Source organism: Ursus maritimus, unplaced genomic scaffold, assembly GCF_017311325.1.
Source record: "Ursus maritimus isolate PB19 unplaced genomic scaffold, ASM1731132v1 scaffold_18, whole genome shotgun sequence".
In the NCBI taxonomy this organism is placed as follows: Eukaryota; Metazoa; Chordata; class Mammalia; order Carnivora; family Ursidae; genus Ursus; species Ursus maritimus.
In genome coordinates, this window is record NW_024424230.1 from 13,896,425 (window position 1) to 13,915,399 (window position 18,975).

Genomic DNA, 18,975 nt, shown 5'->3' on the forward strand with positions numbered 1-18,975 from the left:
TCATCCTTACGTAAATGCTTATGAGGGTGAGAAACGTGTACGTTATAACAACATTGTATAGAACAGACAAATCACCATCGCTCATAGGTAGCTCAAAATTTGGCCCAAATAGAAAATCTTAATCCCAACTAGGCTAAACCTTGGGATTCACCATTGTGCTATCAACAGATTATTCCCAGTTTAGATGATTTTGTAAAGCCACTTTGGGTCCAAGACTTAGGTTCATTCTTTAGGAAACTTAGTTGTCCTAATTCAGAATTAGAGGGATGTTCTAAAAAATCTTTTCATAATAGGCCCTAATATCCTAAGTGACATAGGCCCCAGGAGTTCTTGTAGTCCTCAGATAAGAGAAGATCCAGTGGGGTGCAAAACCTTCTCTTACCAAAGCACCCCCACACCTCCTGCCTTCTTTTCTATTGCATAACCAGATCTGAAACACAGATGTGAAGACGTAATATAAGCAACATGGAAATTTTCACCAGTTACCTAATAAGATTTGAAGAGGGGCTTTCTTTGAGATTAGAACTTTGAATTTTCAAATAAAACTGGAAGTCTATCAGCGTATGCTTACTCAAGAGTGATAAACATAATGAGACTTTAAAACTGTTCACTCTTAGGGAGCCTGGGTAGCTCAGTTGGTTAAGTGTCCAACTTTTGATCTCGGCCCACATCTTGATCTCAGGATTTTGAGTTCAAGCCCCATGTTGGGCTCCGTGAAGCCTGCTTAAAAACAAAAACAAAACTGTTCACTCTTTTCCCCTTTATTGGTGAAATTTCAGGATAAATAATTTAGTTACAATCAGAAACCATCAAACTATATATGAATTAGTTTTTAGTCTAGATAAGAAGACGAAAGATAAAATAATTTCTATTCTAACTCACTATTTTTGGGTGACACACGAATTTCATTAAGAGATCTGACCTAGAGGTTGCCTTAAGAAAGTATGTATTTGATAGGTTCCAGACATATGTGCCAACTTCTGCACAGTCACTTAATAATCAATCCCTTTTCTTTTTTGAGCCTTCACATTCTAAAGCAATAATCAATCCTTTTCTTTTTTGAGCCTTCACATTCTGAAGCAATAAACAAATTTAAAGAAATGTGTAGAAGATTTAAGAAATACAAATCTAGAAATAGATCTGGTTTACTGGATTAGAAAAAAAAGGGAGGAAGGAAGGAAGGAAGAAAGGATGATTAAAGTTGAATTTTGAGTGAAAAAATGTTTCATAATGTATAATGAGTTAATCATGTAACTTGGGGATAAATATGGTAGTATTTTAAATCATCAATTTCATAGTCATAAAGATACCCAAAGCATTACCATAAGCACATTTATTTTAAGAAAATCTGAAAAGCAAAAATCATGTGTAAAGTCAGAACAGTAATAATGAGTATGACCTTATTATTGAATGTATTAAGAAATATATTATTCAACATCAGAAAGTATATTTCCTTTTGCAGAAAAATGCAACAGAGATAGCCTAAAACAGCACAGTCTAACAATTTCAGTTAGTACAGTTTTCAATTTCAAATCAGTTTTGCAAAACTTGTAGTCTTCCTGATTGTTCCACATCACTGTTTTGGACAATCTGGAGGGTTCTCTATGTAAATTAGTGAATAGTCAGAATTATAAGATACTTAAAAGAAATGCAGTTTTATTACTTTACAGAAATACAGTAATAGTAATCCTAAATTCTAACAATGTAACCTTGATTTAATGAATAAAGAAGATTCATTTCAATCAGCATTTCATTATTTTTATGCAAATGGAAGCTATTGAAGTGCTTGAAAATAGTTCTCAAGTTTGTTAAACATTTCTTGCCAAAATTGTATTTATATTATCCCTTTGCTCGACAAACTATAATACAAAGCTAAATGCCTTTTCTGCCCTGTTGAATTTGCACAGAGACCAAACTAGCAGATCCTAATTTTGTAAGGTTTTACTATGTACACTGTGAGCCTGTGATGACATTTTATTGGCATTTCAGTTTATTAATTCAGATATGCAGACTTTATACAAGATATTGATTGTCTGAAGAAATAAAGTCCCATAGGAAGATTGTCTTTATCAGATTTATTCATCTATGTTTTACAAATGAAAATGATTATAGTTTATAGTTTCTGAAAGGAAATAAATCTGTAGCACTATTTGTAGAACTATGAAATTTATGTTTTCATATATTAGGAAAGAATACTTTCATATATAACCGAATATTTTTAAAAAAATCATGGTCCTCTTTTGCTTAGAGTATACACTTTCTTGATTCAATTAATCAACAATTGTTTTTTCTTTCCCATCTCCAGTGTCCTGAACACTAGACAAACAGGCAGAACAATTAGCTTACCCCAGGTGTATAATAGAGTTGTAAGCTGCTATAAAATAAGGACTTTATTTTACAGTGTTAGGCAATTACTGAATGCAACAGTTAAGTTATTGTGACTTAATTAGGTTGGGAATTGAAAGATACAAAGAGTGGCTAGAGAAAGAATTTGAGTAGGGGAGCTGAATTGGTGTCATTAAGGACTCCCGTGGAAGTAGAACTAAATTTTAAAGAATGGCTAGGATACAGGCATTCTAAGTCAACATTTGTTTTTCAATTATTTTTTAAAAATCATTGTAAAAGTAGTATTGATCACATTTTGGAAAGTATGGATAAGGGGAAAAATCCCCTTAACCCTACCCCTCCTGCTGATATTCTGATACATTTCTTCCAGTCTTACCTCTGTGTTTGTCTTTTTAACATAGTATTAATTATAGTCCATGTACTATTTTATCTTTCTTTTCTATGTAATATTATTTTTATTCTAAGATTTATTTATTTATTTATTTGAGAGAGAGAGTGAGTGAGGGGGGGAGGGATTGGGGAGAGGGAGAGAGAGTCACAAGAAGACTCCACACTGAGCGCAGAGCCCTACCTCATAACCCTGAGATCATGACCTGAGTCAAAATCAAGAGTCGGATGCTTCACCAGCTATGCCTCCCAGATGCCCATACCTAACATTATTTTAGAAGCATTGTCCCAGGTGGCTCATAGGCTTCCTAACCATCATTTTAATAGATATTTAATATTCTGTGATGTGGATGAACCTTGATTCACTTAGCCATTCCTCTATTTCTGATTGTTTTATTTTTTCCATTTTTTATTATAATATTTTGAGTTATGTTTTTGTGCACAAGCTTTCTATATTGTTTCTATTATTTCCTTTGTTCATTTCTCACATGTAGTATAGGTGGACCATAGAGTATGAATTTATTTTTCATTTATTTTTTTTACTTTTGTCTTCAGAACAGTACCAGTTTATAATATCACCAGTAACTGATGGGGGGTCCTATCCTTCACAGTATTTGGTATTTTCATTTTTAAATATGAACATCAACAGCTATTTTAATAGGTCAAAAATGGTACAGCTTTGTATAAATTTTTTGTACCTGTTTTACTAATGATATTTTCTCATATATATATAATTGTTTGTTCATGTACTTGGGCATTCTACATCTTATATACCGAGTGACTTGTGTATGCTTTCTTAAATCCAAATACTTCCTTCTGCCTGGTCTTCAGTTTTTATTTTTATTTTATTTTATTTTTATATTTTATTTTATTTTATCAAAAAATGATAGAATTTAAAGCATTTTGCTTCTTTTGTCTTCTCGTGTTTTGGCTTCTCATGTAGTGCCAAATGGAATAGAATTCAGTAGTTGAAAAAGTTGAAAGAAATAAAGTTTTTTTATTTTGGTTTGGTTAGTTTGATTTTGTTTTGTAACTTCCACTTAAGTAACTCAGTCAGCAAATACTTACTGTTAGCCGGGCCTGCAGTGGTGACAGGACTGACAGAGCTTTTCCAAACTAGCAGGAAATGCGTGCCAGTGAACATGTGATTAAAACGGTGGGAGAGGAACTATTTGAGGGATTACAAAGGTGGCACATTTATCCCTAACTAGGCTGGAAGAGAATTAGAAAAGACTTCTGTCACTGTCTTATCTCATGAACATTTCTCCTTTGTCCACATTATGTCCACATTATACTAGCCTAGAGATGTACCATACGTTATTTAATCACTCCCTAGCTTGTTTCCTGTCTTTGGTTTTTTTTTTTTTTCCCTTCTGTAAACAGTATTACAACAAACATCTTCATATGAGAATTCTAGTGCCCATTATGGATTATTTTCTCAGAGTAAATCTGTACTGGATTATTTCTCAGGGTGAATTCCTAGAAGTGACATCATTGGATTATGGTATATGAATATTTTTGAGATTCTTGATGCAGAGTGTTGGATCACCTTCCAGAAATTGTTTATTCCTATATAGAGAGTATGAGAGTTAGTTTTCATTATGCTCTTGTTGACAAGATTTTTTTTACTGGATAAATGTGATGTGAACGTGCTATCTTCCTATAGTTTTTTTTAAAAATTTGAAACATTGGTCTTGCTCTTCTATGTATATTAATGATTTTAACTCAGGTATTGTCTTTTTACCTTTGTCTTAATGTTTTCTTTCCTTTTTTGTGTATTTGTCATTTACCTTATGAATGATTTCTAAATATCTCTACTGTTTTAAAATTATAATGATCTCAAGATTTAATAAATTTCAAAAAAGATGATGTTGGGGTTGATATTTAAATGTTCCTTTCCTTTTCCACTTTCTTCTTCTGAAAAGCCTAGAAAATTTAAATCTTGTGATATTGTGACTTTGAAGTATTATCAAGGTTGTTTTAATTTTGAGAAAGACCTCTCAGCATAAATTTGCATTTTTACTTGTTTAATGTTTTTTTCTTCTCTTTTCTACCCTCCCACTTCTACCCCAAACCGCCTTGCCTCTTAGGTATGAAGCTCTCTTTCCATTAGTATTGTCGTGCTTAATGTTTGTCTGGATACAGGTGGAGCAAGAAACCCTGAAGCAACCCAGTGTTTCCTACAAACAGAAGGTAGCTGGTCAAAATCATTGTTGCGTTTATTTGAGAATATTAAAATATTCCCTGTTCTGTAAGGAAGTTGCGGTGTTATTTCATCAAAAACTATGCACCATTTAAGGCAGTCATAATTAAGTTAATGATTAATAAGCTAAACAGTTTGTAAGAAAATTGTTCATTTACAACAGAAAAGCATGATTTTATTCTTTTATAGGCATTAAATAGGTTGGGCTTTTCTTAGAGATTATTTGAGAATCACTGATGTACAAAAACATCAACGTAGAAGAAGGAGTGAAGGAGAAAGAATGCTCTTTATCTTATTTTCCTCTATTTTCATATCTATTTTTTCTTTCCCTCAATTTATTGTAGTCACAGGAATATTTATGTTGTCACAAGTCAATCCATGAATTTGATTGTAAGGTGACATTTGTGTTTGCAGTGTTGTTTTTCTAGTGGTCCTACTCCAAACTGCTTATTCTGCCACCCTAGTGACTGTGGCCTCAGTCCAAATCTTAGGCTATTTATTCAACACAGTACACTTTGAATTGGCTAAAAGCCAGCTAAATTTTAAGGACACATTTATCATGCTGAGCTATAGAGTTAAATTGATGTCTCTTGCCTTTATTTTAGAACCAAAGGTAATTATAAACCATTGGTGATAGAATATTTACAGTTTTACTGAGGTCAGGTAAAATGAATATTGCAGAAAAACACCTTCGTATTTGATCCATTGATCCATCCATAACTGGTTCCTGTTGAGCTTACAGAGTAATTGATAATTTAGAATAATTAATTTCAATAATGAAACCTTTATTGAAGTATATTAAATAATTACTGGTTTTTAACATTCAGCCCTGGAATATTAAAACAGTACATGAAAACAGTTTTGTTCCGATTCTAGTAAATGGTCAGACTGTCCTTAATAGTAAATAGTAAATATTTTAATATTAAATAAATATTAAATCAAAAAATGAGATTCATTGTGTCCTTTTTTAAATTCTGTTTTTTAACAGAAAGCAGATATTTCTTTTTATAGAAAGAAGTCTTAAAGCATCCAGAGAACTTAGTGGAAAATTACATGGATAGTGGAGGAAGGGAAACTTTCCCTTTAAACTCACTCATGAGTTTTTCTGTTATGGGGAGAGGGGGATTAAGCAAAAGTGCATCCATCTTGTTGAAATTGAGTGACTTTCTATTTTACCAAAAATAGGTGTATTTTGCATTTGTATATAGCAAAAATAATTTCTAACTAACAGAAGAAGAAAGAAACAGAAATATTTGATTTTATCATGCTTTTTAAATGTGATACCATAGCTGGGTTTTAGAAGATCAGGACACTGAGAAATCAGGACTTAGAAAAGGGAAGAGTTATATAGGGACTTAAAAGTGAAGCATTTATATAGGATAAGGAAAAGCCTGATTCTCCCTTTTATTACACGTTCAGCAATACTACAACTCTGTTCAGTCTATTATTAGCAATGTATTCTACCTTTTGGCAGATTGTGTTAAGATGTAATTGAGCTATAGGAACAGCTTTATTGTTGATTAATTTTGTCAGTGCAGGATAACTTTCTAGCTATTGTATCAGACTGGAAGTTTGCCTTCGAGGGTAGAAATAAGTGAACTGTTCTTGTGTGTTCATGTATTTCTTATTGTCCCACAGGTCACCAGTGTCCAGTTCACCTACAATCCTGATATAACCCAGTTTCGACAGCTCTATCTGGATGATGTCCGGAGGGCCTTTTTCCTTGTATCCTTTGGACTTTTAAGGTGCTGCAACTCCCATTATTGGGAGGTACTTCTGCTGCTTACTTAAAAGTGACCACTTGGAGGCCATTTAACCCCCTCTCAACCATAATTTTCTTATATAGTCCACGTTTTTAAAAAATGTCGAAACTGTAGAAAAGCATGCAGAATTATATAACAAGCAAATGTATATGTGTGTAGTCCCACCGTCCAAGAGATCAACAATTAATATTTTGTCACATGTTTTAAAAAATTAAAACATGACCACTAAAGCTAAAGTTTTTTTTTTTCAATTCCCAGCTCCACTCTAATTTCCCTCATCCAGAAGAAACCACTATAATGAGTTTGGTTTGCACTTTCTATGTGTATTTTATACTATATTCATGTTCTATAACATCTCCCTCACAAGGTTTCTGAATCACATCAGAGGCAATATTGTGTGAAAGTCGTTAGTGTTACAAGTTTGGAAGACAATATGGCAGAATTAAGTCTCATTTGGGAAGGCTGGCTGACAGGCTTCAAGAAATCCGTAGGGAGGTATTTCCTTTGAACTTACCGTGGTGCTGTCCTTCTCTCCTCTACCTCTTGCTTCTGTCCTCAGTTTTGCTCTCTTTCTCTTTGCAGGCTCCTTCCACTCACCCTCTACTAATCAACACTTCTTCGCTTGAACCCTGCGTCCCCCTAAAGTATCATTTCATCTTGTCTTTTCTGTTTTCTACCAAGCTCCTTAAAAGAAAAATCTGTTGTTGCTGCTATCATTTCCTCCCCACTTATGTACTGTATCTTGAAGTCTTAAGCAGTGCCTGGCACATAGTAATGTGGCTTACAGTCGCTCTGTGAACATCCGTCAGATGTCTCTGCCGAGGCTTACCGTCAGTGGTCTGCAGGGGCTCCCTGACTGCGCAGTCTGGGCTTCAGTTTTACTTGACCACTACAACATTCAACTCTGTTGACTTCTCTTTCTTTTCCCTTTACCTCCAGGACATGATTTAGGTCCTCTTCTTAGCTTTTATATCATCTCTATTCTCCTTCACTAAAACATACTCTTTCTTTGTCTGATCTTGAATGATGTTCTTCTCCAGGCTTTATCCTTAACCTCCTCCTCTTACACTGCCTGGATCCTGTCACCCTCATCTATAGCTTTGACTGACACCTCCATGCAGACTACTCTGAGATTTACTTCTCCAGCCTTGACCTGTCTTGACCTCATGAGCCATATGTCCAATATTCTGCTGGGCATCACCAAAATATATGTCCCAAACTGACTAACACCGCCCACTCCTCTCCAAAGTCTCTCTCTGGCAGGCCTCATCTCATTGAATGGCATCACCGTATTCCCAGTCACACAGGCCGTCAAACTTGTCATATTTAACTACTTCTTGTCCAGTTCTAAAGTCCCACTGTCTCCCCTCCTTCTCCATCTCTGTTCCCAATGCACTAGTTCAGACCATCCTTGCCCCTGACATGAACTACTGAAATAGCTTCCCAATTGTATTTCCTGCCTATAATTATTTATCTCCCTGATTTGAATATCTCACTGTCACTAGTATTTCTTGTTTATATCACTCAACTAAAATGTTTGCTGGCTTTTCATTGTCTCCACAGTAAAGTCAAGGCTTTTTATTGATATGCCACCAATCTATGTTCCTGCTTTATCTTCACTGTATCCTTCAATAAACCCTAAGCTTCTATCACACCTCTTAATGTTTCTTGACTATGTCTTTTATTTCTCCCCTGTTAACCTTAAAATGCTTCTCGTATACTTCTATATATTATCATAATCTTAGTTAATGTGTGAGCACTTTGGAACTATTTTATTCATATTTATGTTCTTAGTGTCTATCTCTGCCTCTGGCATATACTAGACAATAAATGTTGGTTGGTTGATTGGTTGAATGAATAGAACCATGAATACATTTGAGGTTCAAGTAACCAACTCAAATGTCACTTTTTCACTGAAAGTTGTCATAATTCACACATCCTCTTTAGTGTTTCTTTATCACTTTTGTGTAGGTATCTATAATAATAAAATAGTTAACATTTATTGTGTCCTTTCAATGGGCCAAGCAGTATTTTCCTAGTGCTTTCCTAGCAGTTAGTTCTTAGACACCAGTAGGATTAATATTTACCTTTTATTACTGCACTAAAACAGATGTAGCTTAAGAAGTATCAAAAAGATGTCTAACATTTTCTTACGTCTCATTCTCTGTTGAATTATTGTAGAACATGGTCTGAACACGGTCTCTTATTTCTTTCTGAGCCTTCAAAAGAACCTAGCACGTTTCACAGATAGTGGGCACACAGCAAGTATATATGAACTGCAACACTATTTCTCCTGAAAATATCTGTCTGATGCACTAGGTCCCTGTTCTCCTTGTGAAAAAATCATCAGTGGCCAACGACAGATACAATAGAATGACTTGCTTCTGCTAGAGAAGAGAAAAATGCCCTCCCAAAGATACTAGTGACAAGTGAGGATAACCTCCCACGCCTCTGGTTCTTAGCATATTGCCTCTTCAGTCTGGTTCTTTCCGAATGTATTCACAAGGAGATATAATGGAGCATTCACTTACAACAATTTATGGCTGAATGTACAGGTTAAAAATCAAGTTACCCTCATGGTAGAATAGGCATATCTTTTCTAAATGAAGGAGAAATTTGTATGAATTTTGACTTGTTTTGGCATTTCCTTAACTCTGTTTAGGTTTTCTTCTTAGTGACAGCATTTTTTGGAACTGGGAACATAGCTTCTATTAACAGGTAATTTTAAATGAAAACAGCATATTTATAATAAAAGATAATACAAGTTAGGATTTTGTTCTGTACTATGCTTTTTACACTGAAGGATGATATATTTTGGTATGTATCAGCACATACAGATCTACCTCATTCATTTTAGTGGCTTCCTAATATTCAGAAAGGTAGTTTAAACAACCTTTTTAGTAGAACATTCTTTTAAAGTTACAGTGTGAATTCTAAAATCTTTTTTCTTTATGTTGGTTCCTTAGCTTTGACCTTGCCTCTGTCTATTGCTTTCTGACCGTGTTTAGTCCTTTTATGATGGGAGCCCTGATGATGTGGAAGGTTAGTTTTCTTATTTTCTTATTTTCCTAAGATACTGATTATCAGTTCATTGTGACATTAAGATTATGGAACATTACATGGCTTTAAGACTAAAGTCATTCTGACAGAGTGAAATAGCACAGAAAGAAGATACTGTCACAGATGATGCTGAATGGGAGATGGGACCCTTTAGCTTTACTCCAAAATACAGTTAACCTTTTTGTTTTATCCTTAAGCCCGCTTAAATTCCATAGAGTACAGATTCTGTGTAAGTCCTAGGAAGTCCTATCACAGATGATTAAAACGTGTGGGGAAGGGCAGTGCAGATCAGAACTGCAATGCTCCCAAAGATTCTCTCTGCTCCACAAGAGACTGCCCACATGTTATAATCTTTTCTCATAATCCATGTACCTAGAATTGATGAGTGCACTCCACAGATCCGTCATCGAGTGCTTACATTGTGTGATGCAGCAGGCACCAGCTGGGTGCTGATGGTACCAAGATAATGGCAAATTCCTCAGCTTTGGAGGTTCAGACTCCTATGGAACGTAATTCATGTTCTTTCCTTTCTTCTTAAGGGTCAGTTATGCCTGTTTTATTCCCTCTACCACAGTGCCTGGCACATTTTATATAGTTAGTATATATCTGCCTAAAATCTAATTTCCTTCTGTTCAGATCATGTAAGTACTAATTGTTAAAAGTATGTGTCTCTTAATTGGATTAATATCCTTTTTTTGTTGCTGCATTAATACAAAGGTAATCTTAAGAAACGTTAAAAAGATATTTTTTTCATGTTCCAATTTCTATTATTTTTATATTTATTTTTTCTTTTATTTTTATTTATTTTTTTACCAATTGAGTTATTTTAAAACATGCATTATTTCTTTAACTTTCTTTTACATTTTTTAATAGCAGTTGCTCTTTTCTTACTCTATTGGGGACCATTGGCCTTTCATTAAAAATAAGAAAAAAGTAAAGAAAAGGAAAAGTTTAGATTAGAATACTACATCTTTACTCTCCAGCCTCATTCAGAGCTTTACTGACATAATGCACTGGATGGCCTTTTTGGATGGATGTGGCCAGAAGTGAAGGTTCTCCCAAACTATTTTAGTCATATGCCCTTCGCTTGAAGGAATCTTCTGCAGTCCTGAACATCACATCTTTTCCATATTTTCTTTCTTTTTTATTATACGGCAAGTATATATATATATATATATATTTTTTTAATTGGTTATTGGAATGCAGTATCTCAAAATATTAACAGTATTAGCTCTGGATTATGGGTTTTCAACTAGTATAAATTATAATATACCTTTCTCAATTTTTTAATAAATATTTTACAGTGAATATGAATTGTATAATCAGAAATAAAGTTGTATTAAGATAAATGCACAAAAAGCAATGGCAGAGCAACTAGATCATGTTTGTAGAGTTATAGTATCAAGTAACTAGATGGATTCAGGGATCTGTGAATCAAATTATCAGGCTCTATAATTTATTTGATTTGGACATTTTGTGCCTCTCATACTTTCTTGGAATCATTTGAACATGGTCATTAATTATTATAATGAGTTAGCTAGAACAAAAATTTGTATTAGGTGTTCTTTGAAATAAATGTTGATATTTATCTTTTTATACTACATACGCTACTGATGTAGATTTTTAAATCCATTTCATCAATATTCTATATGTCATTGATATCATGGTTTTATTTCAGAGTTTGCTCTTCACTATACAGATAAAATTTATTTGAGAAGTTGAAGTATTGCTATAAGCAGAAATAGCATTTATTTTTAAGTTTTTCAAATGTTTCAGCTACCCATGGCATGTTTTTTTGTCCTTTTAAACAGATTTTAATCCCCTTTGTTCTTGTGATGTGTGCTTTTGAAGCGGTTCAGCTGACTACCCAGTTATCATCAAAAAGGTAAGGTGAATGTTTAAGAAGCATTGGACTTGCCCATGTTCAGGCAGTGAGGGTAGATGTGATTGCTATGATGGTGTAACAGAGATTGTTTATTATAAAAATGAGAAAAAAATGTACCCTTATTGCCAGAGTTCAGCTATCATTAGAGGAAATTAGTTGATTAGAGCCTCTAGCAGACAAATATGCTTTTTCAACAATAAAATGTTATTAAAATATTATTCAAGTTAGTGAAGAGCTTCCCTAGAAAACAGTAAAACATAAATGTTAAATTATAGTTTAATGACTTGTTTTTTGTAGTTATAACTGTGCTTACAAAACACAAGGGATATCATTCTGTTTTCTTTTGGGTTATTTCTTAAGTATGAGACAAATGTGGGGCGCAGAGTTTAAGCGTCTGCCTTCGGCTCAGGGCGTGATCCCGGCGTTCTGGGATCGAGCCCCACATCAGAATCCTCCGCTATGAGCCTGCTTCTTCCTCTCCTGCTCCCCTTGCTTGTGTTCCCTCTCTCGCTGGCTGTCTCTATCTCTGTCAAATAAATAAAATCATAAAAAAAAAAGTATGAGACAAATGTGTTAACATTATTTCATTTTACATGGCTTTAAATGAACTGTTCTACGTGTCAATAATTACATAGCTTCTCAATATTATTTTCTACATATTTGACAAGTGGAATGGGAATTATTTTTTCTAAGTTTTAAGGAATTTCTCGAGCAGTCAGTCTTAAGCAATCAAGACTCTGAAAGAGAAGCTATCAACTAAACTATTTGCTTTTTTTAACTAATAAAATTGCCTCAGCACAGGACCGATCAGCCTCTCTGAAAGACACTTGAGATAAATATGAAGCTTCTTAGCAGTTCTGTTATTCTTGAATCAAACTGGCATATTCAATGCTGAAAGAAATAACTAATATTAGCATAAATTTGCATGTTCTTTTGATGAGTTGAAGCTAGAACTGGGTTTAGCATATTATTATGCATATGCCATAATAACAATTATAATTTTAAAAGTTTTTCTTCCACTGTTTAAAAATAGTAGAAATTTCTTTCTAGTTTAATTTAGTATTTTTGCAGAATATTTACATAAATTTAACAGTGAAAACATTTATACCTTGTCAGTATCACATAAAAAATAGCTACTTAGATGCAATAAAAAACTGGTAAATGACATGTGCTTTCTTGCATCTCTTTTAGTGGATACATTTTTTTTTAGCAGGGATTTTAAGGTTTAACTAAGAAGAACTGGTAACATGTGGAATGAGAAGTAGAGGGGTGTGTGTGTGTGTGTGTGTTTGTGTGTGTGTGTAGTTAACTGTCCTGAGAGCAGCACAACGAAAAACTAAACGTCAACGTAGAGAACTGAGGCAAAGGTGACTAAGTCATCATAAATGTCTTCTCTTCTGACTTCTAAACCTTTTCAAGTTACTTGCAATGTCACAATGACCCCTCAACTGTAATGTGTCACATACTGAACCCAGCAATTCCCTTTCTTGCTATTGAGAACCAGCCCATCTTGTTTCCTTTATCTAATTCATCACACAAGCCTAAGTCCATCCTTCCCACCTTGCCGCTTGCTAAAATATCCGCTTGCTAGATATCAATGATAGCATCACTCCTTTTTATCCTCATTTTCAATCTCGGTATTTATACTGATAAACATTTTCTTACAACATAGTTTTTGAAAGCCTAGGGGTTAAGGTGGAGGTGGGATTTATACTGATGACTTGCTTGTTAGATCCATAACGCCAAGGATGAGTTCAGTGTAACAGACCAGTGAGATGATTCTAACTGCATTTCTTTCAACTCATTGCTTAAGTTAGTATTTAAAAAGGTGAAGTAGGAAAGCTGTTTTCACATTATTTCACTTTAAAATTAACTTTTCTAAATATAAACAATTTATCTAGTTTCTCAGCCTTGATAACTAGCTTCATCTTAAAGGCTTGTGTATTTTGTGTAGAGATCACTACGAGGAAGTATCTGAGCATGAAGATTACTTAGTGATTAAACCATTAAGAATGCTTTTGAAACTGGGGTGCCTGGGTGGCTCAGTCGGTTCAGTCTCTGCCTTCGGCTCAGGTCATGATCTTGGGGTCCTGCGATTGAGCCCTGCATCAGGCTCCCTGCTCAGCAGTGAGTCTACTTCTCCCTCTCCCTCTGCTCCCCTCCACACACACTCATTTTTTTCTCTGTCTCTCTCAAATAAATAAATAAAATCTTTAAAAAAAATAATGCTTAATAAAAAGGTACCTTTGATTGTAAATAATGAAAATCTAACTAGTAATAGCTGAGAGAAATAGGGAATTATGTGTCTCATGTAACTTGGAGTCTGGAGGTTGGCAGTGCAAAGCTGGTGTGATATCATCAGCAACCCTGCCTTTTTGTCCTCCATTTCTTAGATTTTGGCCTTTCTCCTCATACCTCCATGCATCAAATCTGCCATCCAGATAGGAAGAAGGACCGTTAGGGGAAGAAGCAAAGAGATAAGTCGTCAGATTTCCCCTCCCATCAGGGAAACGGTTTGTTTCCCAAATGCCCCATCCAACAGATTTCAAATGATGTCTGAATGAGGAGAACTCTAACAAGCACAAGTTCCTTCTGACCTGGAAGGTGATTAGAGAGCAAGAGGATTGGAATGGGTGTGAGAAGCAGACAACCCGAAGTGCCTATCACAGTTGAGGAAGATATTTTGAGGCTAATCCATCTCACAGCATGAGCTGACATGGAGCTTCCTCACCTTCAGAATGCAACAAAGCATAAGAGAGTACAGGACAAGCAGCCGAGAAAGAGAAGAAAGTTTTAGGATTACAGAAGTGTTTGACAGTCAACCAAATAATGAGACCTAAAAGGGATAATTTTCTGTTCTGTATTTGATTACATACTCAACTATACAAGTGAGTCATGGATAAACAGTAGTGATTGAAAAAAGAATTTGGGGAGGTCAAGTTGTCAACAGTGTGATCCAGCAACCAAAAAGCTCATTTCTCATGCCCTATACTAACTGAAATGCATATAAGATGTTTTGACACTGTTCTTTTAAATATACTATTTTGTTTTACTAGATGTTTTAATCTTTGGGACAGTATGCTCCCATATTTAGGAATTCAAATTTGAATCAGAATTATACCTATATTGAATCACTTTTATTGAAGAGCATTTTCCAGGGGGAAACGGTATTAAGCCAGCTTAATATTTTAATTAATATATATGAAGTGAAACTAAATTACTTCCAAATATTTTAAAATTTCTTAACAAAGAAATTTGGGTTCATTTATTTAATTTTTGTCTATCTTAAAGTCTATGAATTTTAGCTGGTACTGGTGTGATTTCTTTTAATGGTTATTATCTCCAGCAGGTCTAATTTACCTCAGTCAGAATATAGACCTGGTTTTTGTCAAGAAGATTTGCTTCCTCCATCATTATTTGGTCACTTATAGATTTTACCCTGGTGGTTTTAGCTTTCTACAGTGTTATTTGGTGTTGTTTAGAAACAATTTTGTAGTGTTCTATGGAACCAAAAGGTAGAAGTTCAGTCAGTCTTGTGTCTAAAAGAAATGTCACAATGTGTAGTAGTAGCCATTTTCAATTTTGTTTTATGCTGATTACTTCTACTATTCATTTAGCATATAATGTTTTGAGTTTCTGTTCCAAGCCAGGCACTGTTCTAGCTGCTGGTTAATACAGTGGTGAATAGAGCTTGCCATCTACTCAGTGAGACAAATAAGAAATAGAACATTTGCCATAAAATGTCAGGTTGTGTTAAATGTCAGGAAGAAAAATAGATTGAAGAGGAGGCATTTAAGCAGAGACTGAAATAAACACAGAGTTAACCATGAAACTATATGAGAAAAGAGCACGTTAAGGTGGAGAGGGCGTGGGGCGTACAAAGGTCATGAGGTGAGACCACGTGTAGAGTATTTGAAGAACAGCAAGAGGGCCAGCCTTAAGCAGAGTGTGCTAGCAGAAGAATTGTAGGAAGAACGGTTGGAGAGATAGGCAGGGGCCAAATCATGTGGGACCATTTCGGCCTTAGTTTGGACTTCCGAATTTTTCTTAGTTGTGGCAAGAAGCCACTGGAAGGTCTCAAAGGCTCCTTTGTCTGTTCTATGGCTAATCACCTGTAGGAGGACAAGAGTAAAAGCAGGGAGATGGTTGGAGGTGACCATCAGAGGTGAATGACTTTAGTGGGTTGGTGGAGGTGATAAGAGGTAACATTCATTATCATTTGTATAAAAAACCAGTAGCATGCATTTATTTCTTGAATCAAGGAGTATTCATGGGACAGACTCATAGGATCTATGTACTCAGTAGCTTGAAAACATCTTAGAGATAAAATATCAAAACTAACCAGCTTTTAATGGAAATACTGTTTCCAGAACAAGGAGAGCAATTATCCCATCCTAATTTCAAAGTAGGTTGATCACCATAAGTATTAAACACTGTGTCACATTTATGCTTCTTGTTTAAACAATATTTGAATAAGCAAGGGAGACAAAGGCCACATTAAAGGGAAAATGGTGAGAATGCCAAAGGCTTCTGAGAATAGATAGTGCCTTGGGGAGACAATGTGCATCATGGCTAGGAGCACAGGCTCTGAGGCCAGACTCGTTATACTGAAAGTCTGCCCTTGGGGCACCTGGGTGGCTCAGTGGGTTAAGCGTCTGCCTTCAGCTTGGGTCATGGTTCCAAGGTCCCGGAATTGAGCCCAAAATGAGGCTCCCTGCTCAGCGGGAGTCTGCTTCTCCCCCTCCCTCTGCTCCTCCCCAGCTCATGCTCACTTTCTCTCTCACTCACTCTCTCAAATAAATAAATAAAATCTTAAAAAAAAAAGTCTGCCTTCTCACTTAGCTGTGTGGCCTTGGACAATCTCTCTGTTCCTCTCTCTCTACAGAATACTTCAAAATTTGCTCTGGAAAAGCTTTTTCCCTCTTGTTAATTGAGTGTTAGACATCATATTCGCTGATGAACTTTTCTTACCCAGCTGCCCTCCCCTCAATTTCCTAGCTAAAGTTAGGCAACTCATACAGTGATGGAACTATTTTTTTTTTTTAAGATTTATTTATTTTAGAGAGGTGGGGAGAGAGAGAGCATGCGTGCAGGGTAAAGGGGCAGAGGCAGAGGGAGAGGAAGAGAGAAACTTAAGCAGACTCCACACTGACCATGGAGCCTGGTGTAGGGCTCTATCTCATGACCCTGAGATCTTGATCTGAGCTGAAACCAAGAGCTGGATGCTTAATTAACTGACTGTGCCACCTAGGTGCCCAGTGATGAACTATTTCTTACTTTTCTATTTCGCATCCTGTTGTGGGCTCAATTGTGTGCCCTCCCCTATCCCCACACCAGCAAATCATATGTTGAGTATATTTGAGATAGGACCTTTAAAGAGATAATTAAGGTGAAATGAGGTCATGGTGGGCCCTAGTCCAATAAAATGGTGTCCTTATAAGAAGAAGAGATTAGGACACAAACAGGAGAGACCATGTGAACACAAAGGAAGAACATGGCCATCTCCAAGCCAAGGAGAGAGGCCTCAGAATGAGAGCACCCTGCCAACACCTTGACCTCAGACTCAGACTCCAAAACTACAAGAGAATACATTGTTGTTCTTGAACCCCCCCCAGTCTGTAGTTCTTTGTTATGACAGCCCAAGCAAACTAACATACATCCTATGAACTCTGAAAAGGCAGAGATTGTATCTTTCACTGTGTCTTTAATTTTATCTAAAGTTTTTGTTACAAGGAGTGAAAAAGAAATCAGTATATATTAGGCACCTACCATATGCAGGCACTGTATTAGATATTTTACATATATTATTTGCTTAATTTTCCCAACAGTGCTATGAAGTAGGTATTACTCTGCCCATTCTTTAGATAAGGAAACTGAGGCTGAGAAGATAGTAAGTTTGCTAATCAGGTGTGTCTTAGGGTTGCAGAACATCATCTGTGTCCTACAATAAAATGTGGTTTTAGGGGCTCCTGGGTCGTTAAGCGTCTGCCTTCGGCTCAGGGCATAATCCTGGCGTTATGGGATCGAGCCCCACATCGGGCTCCTCCGCTACGATCCTGTTTCTTCCTCTCCCACTCCCCCTGCTTGTGTTCCCTCTCTTGCTGGCTGTCTCTATCTCTGTCAAATAAATAAATAAAAATCTTTTTTAAAAAATGTGGTTTTAGGGGCGCCTGGGTGGCACAGCGGTTAAGCATCTGCCTTTGGCTCAGGGCGTGATCCCGGTGTTACGGGATCGAGCCCCACATCAGGCTCCTCCGCTATGAGCCTGCTTCTTCCTCTCCCATTCCCCCTGCTTGTGTTCCCTCTCTCGCTGGCTGTCTCTCTCTCTGTCGAATAAATAAATAAAATCTTTAAAAAAAAAAAAAATGTGGTTTTAGAAAAACATTTCAAAATACCAAACCAAACTTCAAAAAAGATATTTAAAAGTCTGTTGCATTTAAATTGGATTTCTTTTTTTTTTTTTTTTAAGATTTTATTTATTTATTCGACAGAGATAGAGACAGCCAGCGAGAGAGGGAACACAAGCAGGGGGAGTGGGAGAGGAAGAAGCAGGCTCATAGCGGAAGAGCCTGATGTGGGGCTCGATCCCAGAATGCCGGGATCACGCCCTGAGCCAAAGGCAGAAGTTTAACCGCTGTGCCACCCAGGCACCCCGCATTTAAATTGGATTTCTTTTTTTTCTTTCTTTTTTTTTTCCAAGTTTTTATTTAAATTCTAGTTAGTTAACATACAGTGTAATATTGGTTTCAGGAGTAGAATTTAGTGATTCATCACTTATGTAAAACCCAGTGCTCAACACAAGTGCCCTCCTTAATACCCATCCCCTGCCCACCTTCCTTCCATTGACCCTCAGTTTGTTCTCTGTAGTTAAGAGTCTGTTATGGTATGCCTCCCTCTCTTTCTTTTTCCCCCCTTCCCCTATGTTCATCTGTTTTGTTTCTTAAATTCCACATATGAGTAAAATCATATGGTATCTGTCTTTCTCTGACTGACTTGTTTTGCTTAGTGTAATACCCTCGAGTTCCATCCACATCACTGCAGATGGCAAGATTTCAGTCTTTTTGATGGCTGAGTGATATTCCATTGTATACACATATACCACATCTTCTTTAGTTATTCATCTGTTGATGGACATTTGGGCTCTTTCCATAATTTGGCTATTGTTGATAATGCTACTATTATCATCAGGATGCCTGTGACCCTTTGAATCAGTATGTTTGTATCCTTCGGGTAAATACCTAGTAGTACAATTGCTGAGTGGTAGGGTAGTTCTATTTTTAACTCTTTGAGGAACCTCTACATTGTTTTCCAGAGTGGCTGCACCAGTTTGT

The 18,975-nt window shown here is 36.0% G+C and overlaps 1 protein-coding gene across 3 annotated transcripts in view; it reads left to right on the forward strand.

Moving 5' to 3' along the window:
* Positions 1-18,975, forward strand: part of PIGN (phosphatidylinositol glycan anchor biosynthesis class N) — a 111,600-nt gene that overhangs the window by 76,566 nt on the left and 16,059 nt on the right. For all 3 annotated transcript variants that reach the window (XM_008705079.2, XM_008705087.2, XM_040632458.1), the window contains 5 exons: positions 4,824-4,926; positions 6,575-6,661; positions 9,362-9,417; positions 9,666-9,741; positions 11,571-11,644. In XM_008705079.2, coding sequence (XP_008703301.2) covers positions 4,824-4,926; positions 6,575-6,661; positions 9,362-9,417; positions 9,666-9,741; positions 11,571-11,644 — 396 coding nt within the window. The remainder of the gene's footprint in view (positions 1-4,823; positions 4,927-6,574; positions 6,662-9,361; positions 9,418-9,665; positions 9,742-11,570; positions 11,645-18,975) is intronic.